We start from the raw sequence: 18750 nt of genomic DNA, 5'->3' as shown, positions 1-18750 counted from the left end.
GCAAATTTATCATACCGAACACTTGTAATATGGGCACATTTCTTTATGTGTGTTTTACACCATTAAAATTTTACATTATATCTCATTAATAAACCTTTTAAACGCCTTTAAGGAAGGTTTCAATTTGTTTAGGGCACGGACGGAGGGTCTAGCATTCCTGGTTCTTCCCCTGTAAAAGTCTGTAGCGCCCTCCAGTGTGGCAACTAAAAACAATTGCGCAAGTTTCCAAAACTCCCACTTGGGGGCGGTACCGCCCCGTTTGAGAAGAACAAATCTAGCCCAGATTCTTTTTTTTTAAATTTTTTTTTTAAAGATTTTATTTATTTATTTGAGAGAGAGAATGAGATAGAGAGAGAGAGCATGAGACAGGGGAGGGTCAGAGGGAGAAGCAGACTCCCTGCCAAGCAGGGAGCCCAATGCAGGACTCGATCCTGAGACTCCAGGATCACGACCTGAGCCGAAGGCAGTCGCTTAACCAACTGAGCCACCCAGGCACCCTCTAGCCCAGATTCTAAGTAAGTGGTTTGTATATTGGGATCTGGAGCTCAGGGGAGAGGTCTGTGCTGGAGATAAAAACTTGGTGGTGGTAATGGGAGTGTCCTCTGATGTTAAGTGGTCCCCGAGCCCCGATATTAAAGGCTGAGTAGGTGTGCAGGGCATTGAGACACAGAGAATCGCAAGAGTACTGGGGGGAGAGAGATTTTCCTAAAATTGTTGCTGGAGAATTGCTAAGGCAGGGAGTGATGGGAATTGAGGCTGGTGAGATGGACCAGGATAAACAATGAAGATCATCTTATGGTGTTTGTACTTTATCCTACGAGTGGTCAGAAGCCAATAAATAGTTGAAATAAGGACAATAGACAAACAGCATTCATGAGCCGTCTCCACATGCCAATCCCTATTCTAAGTTCTTTTTATGTATTTTCTGCTGGAACCATTAGAACTCCTGAGTCCAATTGTTTTATCACCCAGTGTCCATTCACCCTTTCCCATGCTGACTCTTGGGAAGCAGCAATACCTATTCCCTCACTTCAAGTAGGCTTTGTGCATTGGATGTAGTCCACTCTACTTGGGGCTCCCGAATGGCCACTCAGATTCGGCCATTCCGAGTATCTAACTCTCCAACCCCAGTGATTGACTTAGGGGTCATCAGGTGACCCAATCAAAACTGAGAGGACTCTGATCCCATAGCTGTTCTCCCACTTAGAACTATGTCTCTTTGCTAATATAAAAGCCCCTTTCCATCCCATCACAAAATGGGTCTCCACCCACAGGACCACATGGAACTTCATTCTAGAACCTTCCATGGCTACTATAGAGCAGCCCACTGTGTTCTCTCTGTTCTGCCAGGCACGCAAGATTCTCCACCTAGTCTCTCCCCCATCCAGACTGTCATTTTCTTTCTTTCTTTTTAAAAAAATATTTGAGAGAGAGAGAAGGAGTGGGGGGGTGCAGAGGGAGAGAGAATCTTGAAGCAGACTCTCCGCTGAGCACAGAGCCCAACATGGGGCTCAATCCCAGGACCCCAAGATCATGACCCGAGCCAAAATCAAGAGTCAGCCGCTCAACTGACTGAGCCACCCAGGCACCCCCAGACTGTCATTTTCAACTTAACTTTACCCCAGTCTTAGCTTTGCCCTTTGGATAGGCCAGAATCTTTTGTTGTTGTGGCAGACTGTATTTTTCAAAGATGGCCACAACAAGATTTGTTCCTCTTACAATGTGACTTGACACTATCCACTGAAAGATAGGATTTGTGCCTCTCCCCCACCTCACCCCGCCACACCTTGATCTGGGCAGGTTTATGACTATGGCAGAAATGACACTGTGTGACTTCCAAGAGTAGGTCATAAAAGGCAATACAACTTCTTCCTGGTTCCCTTAGGATGCTCACCCTAAGAACTTGACCACCATGCTGTAAAGAAGCCCAAGCATCTCTCCCTCTCTCTCTCTGAAATAATAAAGTCTTTAAAAAAATAACTAAAGGCACCTGGGTGGCTCAGTCGGTTAAGAGTCTGCCTTCGGCTCAGGTCGTGATTTCAGGGTCCTGGGATCGAGCCCCGCGTTGGAATCCCTGCTCAACAGGGAGTTTGCTTCTCCCTCTCCCTATCCCCACAAATTGTGCTCTCTCTCTCTGAAATAAATAAATAAAATCTTTAAAAAAAAAAAAAAAGACCAAGCATTCTATGGAGAGGAACTGAGGCCCCCCAGCCTACCGCCTTGACTGAGCCTCCAGCCAACAGCCAGTACCAAGTTGTCTTATATGTGAGTACAGCATCTAGAAAGTGCCTCTTCCCACCTCAAACTGAGCTGTCCCTGCTCATACTGCATGGAGCAGAAACAGGCTAGTGAGGCTGAGCCCTGTCCAAATTGCTAATTTGCAAGCAAAATAAATTACTGCTATTGTTTTAAACTACCAAGTTTAGGGGTAGTTTATTTTGCAGCAGTAGATAACTGGAGAATTGCTTCTGCTGACTCACTCCTGGTGGCTTATTTTCTTGTGTGCCTGGTGATGCCTTTGAGTGTCAACTTACTACTTGATCTTAGTTACTGGGAGTCTTACACACTTAAATTGGGGAAGTCTTCCTCCAGAGAGGATTTGCTTCTGGTTCTGCTGGTACTTAAGGGGCGTAATTAACCTGGGTCTACCCAGCCCCTCTCAGGGTCTTGGCTTAACTTGCAAGTACCAAGTCCAGACCCCCTATCTCTCCCACAGCCCAAGACTTAGTATTACAGTGGCAATGCTGTTCTCAGCAGCCACTCTCAGGGCAGCTCTACCTCTCAGCTGTCCCCTGCTCTCCCTCTGCCAGATCATTTTTTTGAGGGGGTAATTCTTGGGGACTCTATTACTCCTTGCAAGATCACAGTGACTCAAGAAGAGAGTCTTATCCACAATTTACTCGTACTGCCGCAAGAAGGAATCTCTAAGTCCTGTGTCCAGCAAATGCCAAATAAATCCATTACATCATTCATTCATTCAACAAAACTTAAGTCCCATGCTAATCACTGGGGATAAATTAATGACATAAACAAATGTGGCCCCTGCCCTCATGACACTCACAGTCTGGTGAAAAGGGAGATATTAACTAAGTATTTGCTCAAATAAGGATGAACATGTCAGGAACTACAAGTAAAGTGTGGAATGGTTAAAATTCCCTCATGGCAAGGGCTGCTCACGGTAGGCCTCACTGAAGGCGCACCTTAAATCCTGAGACCTGAGGACATGTGGGAGTTAAGGCAAATAAGGAGTTAGGCAAATAAGGAAGGGAAGAGTTGTTTGTTTGTTTAAAGATTTATTTGTTTGTTTTAGAGAGCGAGAGAGAGCATGAGTGGGGTGGGGGGAGGGGGGAGGAGCAGAGGGAGAGGGAGAGAGAGAATCTCCAGCAGACTCCACGCTGAGCGCAGAGCCTGACGTGGGGCCCAATCCCACGATCTCAAGATCATGACCTAAACCAAAATCAAGAGTCGGACACCCAACCGACTGAGCCACCCAGGCGCCCCTGTTTGTTTTTTAACTAGGCTCCACACCTAGCCTAGAGCCCAATGCGGGGCTTGAACTCACAACCCTGAGATCAAGACCTGAGCTGAGATCAAGAGTCAGATGCTTAACTGACTGAGCCCTCCAGGCACCCCAGAAAGGGGAGAGTTTTAAGGGAAAAGGAATAGCAAGTGCAAAGGCCCTGAACAGGAAGAAGCGTGGTGTGTTCAAGGGACAGCAAGGAGTAAAAGAGGGTGGGCTTGGGGGAGATATAGGAGCTAAGGCAGAGGAGTGTAGAGGCCAGACTGCGGGGGGCCAGCGTTCTCAGCTGGGATGAGAATTTAATCACCAGGGGAGCTGGTGACATTCCCAATGCCTGTGAACAATTAAATCAGACTCTGTGGGGGTAGAAGCCCAAACGTCAGGAATTTTAAAAGCTCACCAGATGCTGGAAACAACAGGTTAATGGATAAACAAGCTGAGATTTATTTACACAACAGAATGCTACAGCAGTCAAAAGGAGCAAGCTACTGATAAATGCAAAAACTTACGTGATCTCAAAGACATCATGCTAAGTGAAAGAAGCCCGTCTCAAAGATTACATACTGTATGGCTGCATATATTTGACATTCTCAACAACACAAAACCACAGTGATGTTAGAAAAGATCACTGGTCATCAGGAGTTATGGGTGGGGAGAGGGTGTGGCTGCAAAAGGAGTGTTTTGGGAGGATGCGACTGTTCTTATCTTGATTGCCATGTGTGTGAAATGAATTTATACATGTGTTAACATTGAAGTGCACACTAAAAGAAAAAAGTTATGGGGCGCCTGGGTGGCTCAGTCGTTAAGTGTTTGCCTTTGGCTTGGGTCATGATCCCAGGGTCCTGGGATCGAGCCCCGCATCGGGCTTCCTGCTCTGCAGGAAGCCTGCTTCCCCCTTCCCCCTCTCCCACTCCCCCTACTTGTGTTCCCTCTCTCTCTGTGTCTCTGTCAAATAAATAAACGAAATATCTTAAAAAAAAAAAAGAAAAAACTTATTTTTATGGTATGATAATTTAAAAAATAAAATAATCTCCCCAGGTAATCTCAATGTGCAGCCAATGTTGAGACACTGGTGATGGCCCTGAAGACCATTTGGAGGAGTTTTTCGTTCTCTTCAGAACCATGGGGAGCAAGAGAGGGGCATCCCTGGGATGGGAACCCCCAGGAGGATTCATACATTGAGGCTGGTCCAGGGAGACCACTCTTTGGTCTGAAGGCACCAGAGGGATGAGACATACTCTGGTTTGTTTCATGAATTCATTCAATAGTTATTCAGCACCTAAGTTGTGCTGCCTATACCTGGGAAACAAAGCAAGACAAAAATTAAACTACTCTTTCCTCCTACCAGGCAAGGAGAAAGGCGTATTTAGAGATTGCAAGGGGGAAATCTGGGAAGGGAGCCAGAAGCCGGTATTTCTGATCCCCACACTTGGCTAGAGTCTCCGTGCTTGATTCCCTGGAACCTGGGGTTCTCATGGAAAAGTTTTTGGGGGTCAGAGTGAGGAGACAGTGTCCCTCAGATGCCACATCTGATCAAAGTCTCTGTGACTGTCACCCTTAGGACTCGGGGTTTCCATGAGGATTTGGGGGTCTCCCATCACATGCACACGGCGCCCTATTTATCTCTCCCCTCCTCTACTTCCACTCTGGCCCCACCTCATCCTTGCGCCCCTATCCCTGCCTTAGTTTCCTCCCTGGCTTCTAGACCCAGACCTTCTCTCTTATCTACTCTCCCACTGGGCAGGCAGGGGGATCTTCTTTATTATTTTTTTTTTCAGGGGAATCGTCTTAAAGCCTAAATGTGAGTTTCTCTTCCACAGCTAGAATCTTCCATGGCTCCCTAGTGTGCCCAAGGTAAAATCAGCTCTTCATAATGAATATTTAAGGTCCCTCATAATCTAGTCCCAAAAGACAATTTTGTTTCTGGCTTCTCTCCTCTCCCTATTCTTCCCTGAACTCTAGTCCTCTTAATCCCCTAATGGGAGGTCTGGGAAGGCTTTGAACCTAGCCCCTCAACCTATCTCCTACCCTCCTGGTCAAGGCTGCTCTGGCAGAGTTGTTGAGGACCCTGGGAGGCCCTAATAACATGGTGGCTAAGAGACCAGGCTTGGGGACTCTGGAGTCAACCTAAAGAGTCAGCAGTAGGATGCTGGTCTACTAAATTATGGCTCTTGACCAAAACACAGGATTTACAGTAAATACATAGGATAAAGGAACACATCAGATGACATCACATGAGTATAATCAAGCAAATACAGCATGTGGAGCATTCTACAAGACATTTGGCCTGGGCTTTTTCGGGAAGTAAATATTGTTTTTTTAAAAAAAAATCATGGGGCACCGACGCGGCTGTCAGTTGAGCCTCCGACTCTTGGTTTTGGCTCAGGTCATGATCTCAGGGTCATGAAATGCAGCCCTGTGTTGGGCTCTGCGCTCAGCAGGAAGTCTGCTTGAGATTCTCTCTCTCTCCCTCTGCCCCTCCCCCCGCTCTCACTGTCTCAAATAAATAAATCTTTAAAAAATATCATGAGGACTGTACCAAAAATATACCCCAAACACTAAAGAGACATAACAACCAAATGCAAAGCATGAACATGGATTGATTTTAGTCTAAAAAATAATAATAACAGCTATAAACACATTTTGGAGACAACTGGGGAAATCTGAACATGAATGTGATAGTAGATACTAAGGAATTATTGGTATTTTCTTAGATGTGAGAACGATGGTGTGGGTATATAGGAGGATGTTCTTTTTATTAAGATTTATTTTAGAGAGAGAGAGAGAGAGAATGAGTAGGGGAAGGGGCAGAGGGAGAGGGAGACAATCTCAAGGAGACTCCCTGCTGAGCAAGGAGCCCGACACGGGACTCACGTCAAAACCCCAAGATCATGACCTGAGCCGAAATCAAAAGCCAGATGCTCAACCGACTGAGCCACCCATGCACTCCTGTTCTTACTCTTAAAACATGCATGCTGAGATGCCAAAAGGTCTATAACTTACTTTCAAATGATATGGGACACATGTTTATATTAAGAGATAAGGAAAGAGGAGAGAAAAAGCAAAGATAGTAAGTTGTTGGATCTAGGTGGAAGGTGTGTAAGTGGTCTGTGGTCATTCTTTAAACTGTGTTTGCAAATTTTTATGCTAAGTGTCAGAGAAAATGAAATCATCAATGATGAGAGTCCATACAACAGAACAATCTGCAAACGTTAAAAATGAGACAGATCAGCGAACCATAGATAAAATTAACAAAGCCCAAACTGGCTGTTTGAAAAGATAAACGAGACTGATAAAATCCCTAGCTAGATGGATGAAGAGGAAAAAGAGAACAGAAATGACCAATATCAAGAGTGAAAAAGAGGTTATCTCTACAAATTCTGCAGTTAGATTTGACAATTTAGATGAAGTGACGATTCCTTGTAAAACACAAGGAATGAAAGCTTGTGAAATAGAACACAGGAAGAGCCCTATATTTATTAAAGAAACTGAATTCATTATTTAAAAAAACTTCCCATAAGATAAATAAACAAAATCTTAAAAAAAAAAAAAAAAAGCAAGCAAACTTCCCACAAAGACAACTGGCCCAAATGACTTTACTGGTGGATTCTATCAAAGATTAAAGAAGGGGGCACCTGGGTGGCTCAGTCATTAAGCGTCTGCCTTCGGCTTGGGTCATGATCCCAGGTTCCTGGGATCGAGCCCCGCATTGGGCTCCCTGCTCAGTGGGAAGCCTGCTCTCCCTCTCCCACTCCTCTCTGCTTGCGTTCCTGCTCTCGCTATCTCTCTCTGTCAAAATAAATAAATAAAATCTTTAAAAAAAAAGATTAAAGGAAGAAACAACATAGAGCTTTTCAAATTTGAGACAGAACTATATGTGCTGAGATGGGAATGATCTTTCAAAATAGATTCAGTTAAAAAAAATCAGTGTGCAAAGGAATGAATAGTAGCCTCTCATTATGTAATAAATAAAAGAGATATACAGGTGCATTTTCTGTCTTTGCAAGGATAGCCCACTGCCTTACAGGGACCAAATTGAGGGGCTGAAATTCAGGAGTGGGAGAAAGACTGATTTTTCACTCTGCCCCCTTCTGTATTGTTTTAATTTTTAAATATGAACTGTGCATGGAATTAAAAAAAAAAAAACAGCTTAAAACTTTAGCTCAAGCTTTGCTGGATTTACAGTCTGACTCTAGTCACATGTTCTGTGAATTGGGTACTGATAAAAGACTGCAGGGGGCGCCTGGGTGGCTCAGTCGTTAAGCGTCTGCCTTCGGCTCAGGTCACAATCCCAGGGTCCTGGGATCGAGCCCCTGCATCAGGTTCCCTGCTCAGTGGGGAGCCTGCTTCTCCCTCTGCGCCTCCCCCACTTGTGCTCTCTCTCTCTGTCTCAAATAAATAAATAAAATCTTTAAAAAAAATACTTAGAATGTGAACAACTGTATCATCAGGTTAAGAAATAAGGACAGGGAAGCCCCCAGGAGCCCCTACCCAGCTACAGCCCCTCCCACCGTCCGAGGTAACCACCTCTGACTTTTTTTTTTTTTTTAAAGATTTTTTTGTTTATTTATTTGACAGAGAGAGACACAGCGAGAGAGGGAACAGAAGCGGAGGGAGTGGGAGAAGCAGACTTCCTGCAGAGCAGGGAGCCCGATGCGGGGCTCGATCCCAGGACCCTGGGATTATGACCTGAGCCGAGGGCAGGTGCTTAACGACTGAGCCACCCAGGTGCCCCTAACCACCTCTGACTTTTGAGATAATCATTTCCTTTTTTGTCTTTTCTGTATGGGTCAGCCACCGTGTACATATTCCTAACACTACTGTTTCATTTTCCCTGCTTTCAAGTGTATTGAATGGAATAATGCAGCGTGTCCTGTTCAGTGTCTGCTTCTTTCACTCACTACTATGCACGTGAGATTTAACCACGGGGTTGGACACATAAGTAGTCTGTTCCGTTTTCATTGCCATATAGTATTCCATATAATATGCCATTGTAGACCACAGTATATCTCTACCCGTTCTGCGGTTGATGGAAATTTGGGTGCTTTGTGGCCGTGACAAACAGTGCAGCTGTGAATGTTCCTCCCTCTACATGTTTCCCAACGGTCACGTCCCAGTTCTCTAAGATGTATGCTCAGCCTGGAACAGCTGGGTTACAGGTTATGTGCATTTTCAAATTGATTCAGTAACACTGCCATCTTTCCCGTTTGAAAATGTAGTAATTGCAATAAGCGAGGTTAAGTAACTTTCCCAAGATCACAAAACCGAATGGCCTTGAACCTGGAGATCCTTGTTCCAGAGCCCATGCTTTCCCTTAACACAACAATTGTGAGCTCTTCTGCTGGGGGTTGTTGGGGGCTATTTTTGGGGGTTTCCATTCCTGTCCCCATTATTATGAACTCTGTCCCCATCAGTTAATAATTAACTGCCCCCCAAGGAGCCTATGATCCTAAAAGATTTGCCTTGCCCTGGCTACTGCCTGGTTAATCAGTCACTGCCCCTGGCCGGGCAAGGGGCATTTGGTAGACCTCCTGCCTCCAAAGCCCCTTTACTTGCTCTAGAAGTGGCTAGGGATTCATGATGCTGCGGACCTGTCGTGTGCTCTGTTCCCAAGCTGGACCCTCCGCTGGGGGCTGGCAGCCCTTGAGCTTTGATGGTGGGGCTTTTCACCTCAAAGGCACAGGAGAACTGACACGAGCTTTGTTGGTGCTGCGGCTGTGTGCCTGGCCCCCTCTGGTCACACATGGCCTGGCGGTGAGCAGGGACCCTGGGGACTGGCCTTGGGCATCCCCGGACTGGGCTCTGAGCCCTTGCTCTCTGTCACTCCAGCTCCAGGCCTGGTCTCAGCGACTCCTGGGCTCCCGGCTCTCAGGCGCACTTCTCCGAGCATCTATCTATGGGCAGTTTGTGGCTGGTGAGACAGCAGAGGAGGTGAAGGGCTGTGTCCAACAGCTCCAGACCCTAGGCCTTCGGCCCCTGCTGGCAGTACCCACTGAGGAGGAGCCAGACTCAGCTGTCAAGACTGGGTGAGTAGGGGCCAGGCCCAGGGAGGCTGGGAGGTTGGCAGGAAGGGGACTGGTGGGCTCCAGAAGCTAATGCCCGCTGGCTGGGCAGTGAGGCCTGGTATGAGGGGAACTTCAGTGCTATGCTTCGGTGTGTGGACCTGTCACGAGGCCTGCTGGAGACCCCTGGCCCGACTGGGAACATCCTTATGCAGCTGAAGGTGACGGCGCTGACCAGTGCTCGGCTCTGTGTAAGGGACGGGCAAGATGGGGGAGGGAGGGTATGGCTGCCTACCAGGTCCCCCTCACCACTCCACCCACCACCCCATTCCAGAAGGAGCTAACCTCATGGATCAGAAAACCAGGGGCTTCCTTGGAGCTGAGCCCCGAGAGGCTGGCTGAAGCCATGGACTCTGGGCGGGTAAGGGCCTCAGGCTGGTAGAGAATGGGTGGTCGGTGAGGAAGTGGGAGGGAGCAGAGCTCTCTGTACTTGGATGTAGCAGGCACCTGCCTGGCACCTGCCTGTAAGCAGGGTGTTCGAACTATGTAACTACTGCTACTCCCCAGGCTTGGAACAACCAGAAATAAATGTGGCTCTAGCCCTGGGGTGTGGCTGGAATGGATGGAATATATGGGTCATCTGGGGGTCCTAGGCGAGGGCCTGGGGGCTGGGAGTTCTCAGAAGACGTAGTGAGACAGTAGCTCTTTACCAACTCAAAAAGGTAATTAGTATTTGGTCAATCAACTCAGCTCTGTTGTGTGCTGACTGGAAGTTATGATTAGGCCAGTGGGGTTTTGGTTTGGTCATTCATTCATTCACTCATTCATTTCTGTTTATTTCCATAAACTATTGCTACCCTCCCTGCCGTTGGCATCCCTAATACAAACACCTGGTTTTCCTTTTCCATCTCTGCCAGCTCATTCTCAATCCTTGTTAGGTTCTTCTCTGCCTGTCTCTTCAATATGGTGCTTCCCCAAGTCTAGGTCCTGGCTCCCACCTCCTCACTCCTTACTCCCCTCGATGGGGGCTTCTTATCCACCCTGCAGCCTCAGTTTCCCCACTGGGTACTCATGGGGCCCATGTTTGTCTCCATCCCCAGCCTTTCGCCTGAGCCCCTGGACATCCTCCAGACCCCTCACACCTACCAGGCTTCAGTGTCTCCCCAAACATGCCCTCCTTCCTGTCCCCATCTCAGAGACAGCCCTCCCATCCCCTGTCTCAGTCCCTACCCCACAGGGAGGTGAAGACTGAGTGAGTTAAACATTTGGTGAGGTACCCAAAATAGCACCAGGCACCAAGCAGGCCCTCTCTGAGGGTGGCCATCATACGTAGGGAGTATCACCAGCTACTAACTCCTCAGAACTCTCCCAAGACTCTGCCCCCAGCCAGAGGGAGACAATTCTCTGACTGAGGACAAGATAACTGGGCAGGTACCCCAGCTCTTCCCTCCTGCTGGAGAGTTTTATCCACTAAGCCAAGGGGGGGTTGCCACAGCCTGATCCTGGGGCGTTCCACTAGCAGACCTAGGCCTGTGTCTCCATCTGGACTCTGTTGGATCTGGTAGAACTAAGTCCCACCTGTTCCTCCTTCTTGAACCCCCCAACTTCTTTGAACCCAGCTGGACTCCTTGAGTCGCCAGGCCCTCATATTCACCTTTGGAATGTCCATAACAAGAACATAAGTTAGGGGCAATTATTATTTCCACCGTGCTCCCCCAGGGATGTACGAAATGATGACCAAGACAAACTCCCAGTCCTTGAGGCACTCACTTGCTAGTCAGGGAGGAGCAAGAGACACTCAATGACTAAAACCAAAGCCACTAAGTAACAAGTATAAATAAGCATTGTAGAGACAAATAAGGCTGACGAAGGAGAAGGGAAAGTCCCAAAAAGTGAGTTGCAAATGTGAACCAGGGAAAACCTCATTGAGAAGGTGACATTGAGAAAAACACCTGGAGAAGAGGTAAGAGTGAAGTAAGTGGACATCGAGGGGAAGAGTGTTCCAGGCAGAAGGAACAGCCAGAGCAAAGGCCCTGAGGCACAAAGGTACCAGGCATGCTGAAAGACTAGCAGGGAGGCCAGCATGGCTGGAGGACTGCGAGCTCGAGCTCGGGAGAGCTGAGGAGATGAGAGCAGAGGGGCCAGATGGGTGGAGCCTCGTGGGTTGCAATGAGGCTCTGGCCTTACATGAGGATATGGAGGCCCTAAGAGACCTAATACCAGATGACGATTCTGGCACCTCCTATGAGCTGGCTACTCTTCTATGCACTTCCTATGTATTAATTCCTAGTCTCCTCACTCACTGAGCTTCAGTCTCCTCACTGGACAAGGAAGCTTGGAGTAACTGTCTACCGTGATCATTGTGAAGATTATATAAATAAGATAGCATATGAAGTCACTTATTATTATAACAACAACATATATCAGGGCACCTGGGTGGCTCAGTCGATTAGGCGTCTGCCTTCGGCTCAGGTCATGATCCCAGGGTCCTGGGATCAAGCCCCGCATTGGGCTCCCTGCTCTGCAGAAGGCCTGCCTCTCCCTCTCCCACTCCCCCTGCTTGTGTTCCCTCTCTCGCCGTGTCTCTCTCTGTCAAATAAATAAATAAAAACTTTTAAAAAATTAAAAAAAAATAATAACAACATATATCGAGTGCTTATCATGTGCTGGCTCCATCCCATTCTTATGTCCAGGCACGTCTTACAGGTCCACACAGCAACTCCATGAAGGAGATGCCATTATCCTCTAATCGTTGAAAAAACAGACAAAAATTGAGGCCCAGAGAGGTTATATGACTTGTCCAAGGCCACACAGTAAGTGGTGGAGTCTGGATTCAAACCCAAATACTGGGCTCTTAACCATTTTATTCACCTCAATAAATAGTATCTATGTGATACAGCTACGTTTCCTATTTCTAAAAATTTCTAAACTTTTCTCCCTTCTGGGTGGTGGGGGAGAGGAGACACAGGCCCCAGAAGGATCCGATCACCTGAGCCATTCTCGCCTCCCCTGCTGCTCCTCCAGGATCTCCAGGTCTCCCACCTCAATGCCGAGCAAAACCAGCATCTCCGGGCCTCTCTGAGCCGCTTGCACCGGGTAGTCAAGGTAACACCTGCCGTGGCCTGGCTCCACCACGCGTGCTGGGAACCCTGAGGCCTGACCGTGGCCCCTCTCACCCTCAGCATGCCCGAGCCCAGCACGTGAGGCTCCTGGTGGATGCTGAGTACACCTTCCTGAACCCGGCTCTCTCTCTGCTGGTGGATGCCCTGGCCATGCGCTGGAACGGCCCTGGGGAAGGCGGGCCCTGGGTGTGGAACACTTACCAGGCCTATCTGAAGGTGTGTGGTGAACTGTGGGGGACCGCGGGCTGGGGTCCCAGGGGCCCTGACCCGAAGCTGCCGGGGTGCCCCTCCAGGACACACACGAGCGGCTGAGGCGGGCCGCGGAGGCCGCTGACAGGGCTGGCCTGGCCTTCGGAGTCAAGTTGGTACGAGGGGCATATCTAGACAAGGAGAGAGAGGTGGCTCGGCACCATGGGACAGAAGACCCCACTCAGCCGGACTATGAGGCTACCAGTCAGAGGTAGGACTGGGCCAGACAGGCCTCGGAGATAAATAACATCTAACCTTTCATCCCGGCACACTGCCCATGATGCTAAGCATCCTGTGTATGTCCACATATCATTTCCTCTCCCTGGTCCAGGACATCGTCACTTCCTGCCTCCTCTTTGGGCTCCCTGCTCCCTCCTTTGTCCACCACCCCAATCTGTACCCCACAGGCAGCCAGAGGGAGCCTGTTAATATCTAAGTCAAATCCTGTCCCTCTTCAAAACCCTTCCTTCGCTCCCACTGCCCCTTAATAAGCCCAAAATCCTTACAGCAGCCCCCCATCTCCACATAATCTGGTCTTCCATCCACTCTGTTCCTCCACACAGTCCTCCTTGATGATCCCCAGGGCCTTTGCACTTCCTGTTCCCACTGCTTAGAACGTTCTCCCTCCAGACAGCTGCTTGGCTCAATCCCTCACCTCCTTGTTGGTACCTCCTCAGGGGACCTTCCTTGCCCTTCCTATCAAAAACTAGAACACCCACACTACTCTTTTCCTAAATTTACTTTTCCTCTTTAGCACTTACACAGCATCTGAGGTTCTATACACTTTCGTATTCAATTGCACACTGTCTGTCTCCCACTCTAGAGCGTGGGCCCAGGAGGGCAGGGGTTTCTGATTTGTTCATTGTTGAGCATCCAGTGCTTAGAATTGTGCCTGCTATGAGGTAGGTGCTCAGTACAGATCTGCTGAACACATAAACAACCCCCAAGCAGTAGGTACTATCATCATCACCCCCTGCCCAATTTCACAGAGGAAGGAACCCAGGCACAGAGAGGTAGAACCACTTACCCAAGGTCACATAGTTAGTAAGTGGCACAGCCAAGTTCTGAACCCAGCAGACTGACTCTAGAACCTGCATTCTTACCCACCTCAAATCACCCTGTGCTGGGAGCAAAATATGGGTGAGCTCCTTGGGCCCCCATCCCATGACCCTGGGAAGAAGGAAACTGTTCCTTTACCACATATTTTCTGATCACCTGATTTAGATCAGGACCTGGGCTGGACCCTGGTCCCACTCCCAACAGAAGGTGGTAACCAGGCCCTGTCCCCACAGAGCTTAAAAATCTACCTCCAGGGGCACCTGGGTGGCTCAGTCATTAAACATCTGCCTTCGGCTCAGGTCATGATCCCAGGCTCCTGGGATTGAGCCCCGCATCCGGCTCCCTGCTCAGCGGGAAGCCTGCTTCTCCCTCTCCCACTCCCCCTGCTTGTGTTCCTGCTCTCGCTCTCTGTCAAATAAATAAATAAAATCTTAAAAAAAAAAATCCACCTCCATTTCACACTGGATCCAGGAGAGGTTTGTAGAGCCACAGGGACTGACCCAAGCTCACAGGGCAATGGACCACACCATAGCTAGAAGCTAGGCTTGCATCCAAGGCCCATGAGGGCTCCTACATATGTTTGTGCCCCACAGGCTTAATCACTGGCACCGTTATTATTTTTTATTATGATATAATTCACATACCATAAAATTCACCATTTCAAAGTGTACAATTCAGTGGATTTTAGTATATTCACAAGGCTGTGCAACCATCACCACTAATTCCAGAACATTCCATCACCCCCCAAAAGAAACCATGTCCATTAGCAGTCATTCCCCATTTGCCTCCCCTCAGGCCCTATAGCAGGCTCTAATCTATTTTCTGTCCGATGGATTTGCCTCTTCTGGACATTTCATATCAAATGAAATGAGGCATATAATGTATGGCCTTTTGTGTCTGGCCTGTTTCACTTAGCATAATGTTCTCAGGGTTCAACCACGTTGTCAGATGAATCAGTACTTCAGTCCCTTACGTCTAAATAATATTCCACTGTATGGATGTACCACTCATCAGCTGATGGATATTTGGATCACTTCCACTTTTGGCTATTATGACTAGGGCTGCTATGAACATTCGTGTGCATATTCTTCTGTAAATATGCATTTTCAATTCTCTTGAAAGCTCAACTCTCTACGAGTGGAAATGCTGGGTTATATAGTAACTCCGTTTAACTTTTTGAGGAATTGTCAGATGATTTTCCAAAGCTGCTACACCATTTTGCATTCATACATTACACATTCTGAATAAATACTAAGTTTATGTGATTAAAAATCAAAATGAGGGGCATGTGGGTGGCTCAGTCAGTTGAGCATCTGACTCTTGGTTTCAGCTCAGGTCCTGACCTCAGGGTCATGGGATCGATCCCTGAGTTGGGCTCTGTGCTCAGAGCAGAGTCTGCTTGGGATTCTCTCTCTCCCTCTGCCCCTCCCCCTGCTTGTGGGCATGCTCTCTCTCTCTTTCTAAAAATGAATAAATAAATCTTTAAAAGAAAATCAAAATGATATGCAGTACCTGGATGGCTGTTGGTTAAGTGTCCAACTCCTACTTTCAGCTCAGGTCATGAACTCAGGGTCATGAGATCGAGCTCTGCGTAGAGCTCTGTGCTGGGTGTAGAGCCTGCTTGGGATTCTCTCTCTCCCTCTGCCTCTCTCCCCCACTCGCTCGCTCTCTCTAAAAAAATAAAAAATAAAAATGATATGAAATGAATACACTGACATATCTCACTTCCACCCAAATCCCCCTCTCATTTTGGAGTCTCCTTGCTCTCCACAGGTGACTACTTTTGTTAGTTTCTTACACATTTCCTAAGCTCCTTTATCCAAAAACAGGCGAACACAGAGATTTGTGTGTGTATATGTGCAAAAGGCATCATGCCTACACACTGCTCCTTGCTTTTCCACTCAGTTGCATATTTTAAAGGCAGAATAGTCTAATGATAATAAACCCAGGCTCTGGAGCATCAGACAGCCTAGGTTCAAATCCCAGCCCAGCCACTTTTAGCTGTGTGACCTGGGGACAAGCTTCAGTCTTCCCCTCTGTAAAATGGGGATAACCAGGACATCTACCTCATGGAGCTGACTTGAGTGAATGTATGTGGGTCAGGCAGAACCCTGGAAGAAAGAGAATTCCAAGCAAAGGGGTTTAACTAAAGGAAATGCAGTAAAATGCTCTCTCTATAGAGCGTGGGCAAGGTTAGGGGAACCCCTGAGAGCATGAAGCTCTTACGACCACTGTTCCAGAGCTGAGGAAGGGGGGCCACCCTAAAGAAGGTGTCACCATGCACAAGACAGTCAGCATGGGCCAGAGAGGGGGCTGGGGGCGAAATACCCCAAGCTCCCTCTCCTCCCCTCTTCTGATCTCCTGCTCATTCCTCCATGGGTGATATAGGACATAAAAGTCAGCTTCCTGAGGGGCAGAGAAGGTCAGAGAACAGATCTGGGGGGCAATGGAGAATAACCAGTGACGTCCTTAGGATGGCACTTGGCCGGCAGCAAGCTGGGAAAGCATTTGCCAGTCAGTTTACCTTTCCATATCAGTGCCCCAGAGTGTCCTCACCCTTCTTTAGTGCCTGGCGCTCCACTATCCTTTGTGTGCCGTCATTCATTTGAGCCAGGCCCCACCGACAGACAACTGCATTACTGCTCCTCATGTTCCGTGGCCAATGCTGCAGTGAATGACCTTGGTAAATGTCATCTCATGCACGGAATGTGGCCCTTTGCTGTGAGACGGCCATTGAGCCAGGGGCTTTATGACACCCTCATCTCACTCCATCCTCAACAGTGCTGTTAGGTGAACTTGCATCGTTAAAAGAGAGGAAACAGGCTCAGAGAAGGGCTATCCCTTGCGCCTGGTGCAGGTGAAATGGGGGTACTGTCTGACTCCAGAGTACTCGCCCTTAAGCACCCCACCTCCGAAGGACAGGAATCCCGAGTCCCTGGGGCCTGACCTTAATCACCAGGTGCCATAAGCTGAACAGAACATCTCCCTTAAGTTACAGCCGCTGTCTGGAGCTGATGCTGACCCAGGTGTCCCACCGTGGCCCCATGTGCCATCTCATGGTGGCTTCCCACAATGAGGAATCTGTTCACCAGGCGACCAAGCGGTACGTAGAGGGATGAGAAATGGGTACCCACAAGAAGGCCCCCTCCCTTCCTCTCCCTTGCTCACATGCCAGGGATAGGCAGAGGGTGGTGGATATGGAACAGGGGGAGAAATGGTGAGGGGCCAGTAGGTTCACAGGGATTCAGGGGGGCCTATCCAAAATATTTAACCCCCACTAAACCTGTAGGCCCTGTAGGTCCCAGCTAAACAAGACATTGCTCCTTACTTGCTGGGGCACAGGGAGGTCTGAGGGTTCCAGGGAAGGAGCTGGGACTCACTGGGGAGTTTTCAGGGACCTGAGAGCAGTGTTTATTTATTGCTGAGTTTGGAAGTACTTCAAAATTTTAAATAACAGGAACAGCCATATGAGTGCATAACGGCTGACGGTCAGCTCTGGGTCCAGCCACTGTCTGGACTGATGATGTGGCCTTTTCTATAGCATGTGGGAGCTGGGCATTCCTCTGGACGGACCTGTCTGTTTTGGACAACTTCTAGGGATGTGCGACCACGTCTCCTTGGCACTGGGTATGTGAATGGCTCATTCTCCCCATACTCCACCACCATGACCCACCCAGCCCTTGGCCTCATCCCCTCCCAGCCAAATCCCTCCTTCCACTCCCAACCAGTTCCTGCCCAGGCTCCCCTCCAGAGTCTGCAGCTGGCCCAGCCACCAGACTCTTCCAGATAGATCTGTTGCTCCCGTATCTGAAGGCCTTGCACACCTGTCTTTGAGCCTGCTGTCTGTTGCTTTTGCTGGTTCTTGATCATGGTGTCTTGTTTCATGCTTTGTTATCTTGACCGTGTTGCTTCCCAGGGTCCGAGACCAGAAGATTTATGTTTTCTTCTTCCAGGTACTAAGGGGTACAGAATTACTTTACCCTAAATTCAGAGCCTGAGGTTTCCTGAGGCATCTCCATGATGCAAATCTGAGCTACAAATATATGAGGCTAATCCATGGCCTCGATCTCTCAGAGATGGGTTTCTGTTTTCTTCTCTGCTCCACTTATGATCAAGGCCACCATTCCCTGTGAGTTGGGGAAGGTGGGTGGGTGGACTTCTGGTTAACTCTGACACTGAGGATGCAGCTTAATTTGAGGAAGTGCTCCATTACAACTCACCCTGGTCAGGCTCTGGGCCTCGATTCTGCACCCCCTCAACTCTGTGAGGTCATCAAATTTTGCCTTCAGGGTGGAAGTGCTTCCTTGCATCCTTCCCTCTTTGGGTTCTCACTTTCTCTTAATGCTTGGATTACTAAATTCCTTACTCTTTTGGCCGTATTTTAATAACTTTAGGAAGATTTTTCTAAATGTTTACTGCAGGATTTTATGTTTTTTCAGTGGGAAATTTTGTCCAACTCACCTAGTCTGTCATGTCCTCAGACATGAAAGTCTCTGTTCCAGATGGGGCCTCTCCCCAAACATGAGTTCACACCCTGCCAACACTCTCCCCACAGGGCAGGCCGGCTATGCTGTGTATAAGTCCATCCCTTATGGTTCCCTGGAGGAGGTGATCCCCTACCTGATCCGGAGGGCCCAGGAGAACCGGAGCGTGCTGCAGGGTGCCCGCAGGGAACAGAAGCTGCTCATCCAAGAACTTCGACGGAGAGTGCTGGGCGGGGCCTGAGGGTACCCCCATTAGCATCCCCAGGGGTCATGTGGTTAATAAAGATCCTGAGCTATGGCCCAGGCTGCTGTCC

General features: G+C 48.4%; 1 protein-coding gene across 4 annotated transcripts; it reads left to right on the top strand.

Annotated features, from left to right (window-relative positions):
• The first annotated feature begins 8982 nt into the window (after positions 1-8982).
• On the top strand, positions 8983-18734 carry PRODH2 (proline dehydrogenase 2). 4 transcript variants are annotated; one of them, XM_031038580.2, is made up of 11 exons: positions 8984-9274; positions 9350-9546; positions 9635-9773; positions 9857-9943; positions 12547-12627; positions 12705-12860; positions 12938-13104; positions 16945-17055; positions 17494-17579; positions 17869-17905; positions 18508-18734. In XM_031038580.2, the coding sequence occupies exons 1-11, from the start codon at positions 9098-9100 to the stop codon at positions 18530-18532; spliced, it is 1263 nt and encodes a 420-aa protein (XP_030894440.1). In that variant the 5' UTR covers positions 8984-9097; the 3' UTR covers positions 18533-18734. The 4 variants fall into 4 exon arrangements, 3 of the variants coding, with proteins under 3 accessions (XP_030894439.1, XP_030894440.1, XP_030894438.1); XR_004078730.2 differs by lacking the exon at positions 17869-17905 and adding an exon at positions 17906-18081 and having other exon boundaries at positions 8985-9274; positions 18508-18596; XM_031038579.2 differs by lacking the exon at positions 17869-17905 and having other exon boundaries at positions 8983-9274; positions 16951-17055.
• Positions 18735-18750: the final 16 nt, after the last annotated feature.

The sequence above is a fragment of the Leptonychotes weddellii genome, chromosome 16 (assembly GCF_054177405.1).
Source record: "Leptonychotes weddellii isolate Sample4059 chromosome 16, ASM5417740v2, whole genome shotgun sequence".
NCBI lineage: Eukaryota > Metazoa > Chordata > Mammalia > Carnivora > Phocidae > Leptonychotes > Leptonychotes weddellii.
Note: the sequence above shows the minus strand (reverse complement) of the source record. Positions and strands in the feature narration are given on the sequence as shown.

Coding starts and splice junctions, on each gene's coding strand:
- PRODH2 (XM_031038578.2), top strand. CDS start 9,098: ATGATGCTGCGGACCTGTCGTGTGCTCTGTTCCCAAGCTGGACCCTCC. Junction 9,275..9,349: donor TGGTCACACATGGCCTGGCG/GTGAGCAGGGAC, acceptor CTGTCACTCCAG/CTCCAGGCCTGGTCTCAGCG. Junction 17,056..17,493: donor GTTCACCAGGCGACCAAGCG/GTACGTAGAGGG, acceptor CCTTTTCTATAG/CATGTGGGAGCTGGGCATTC.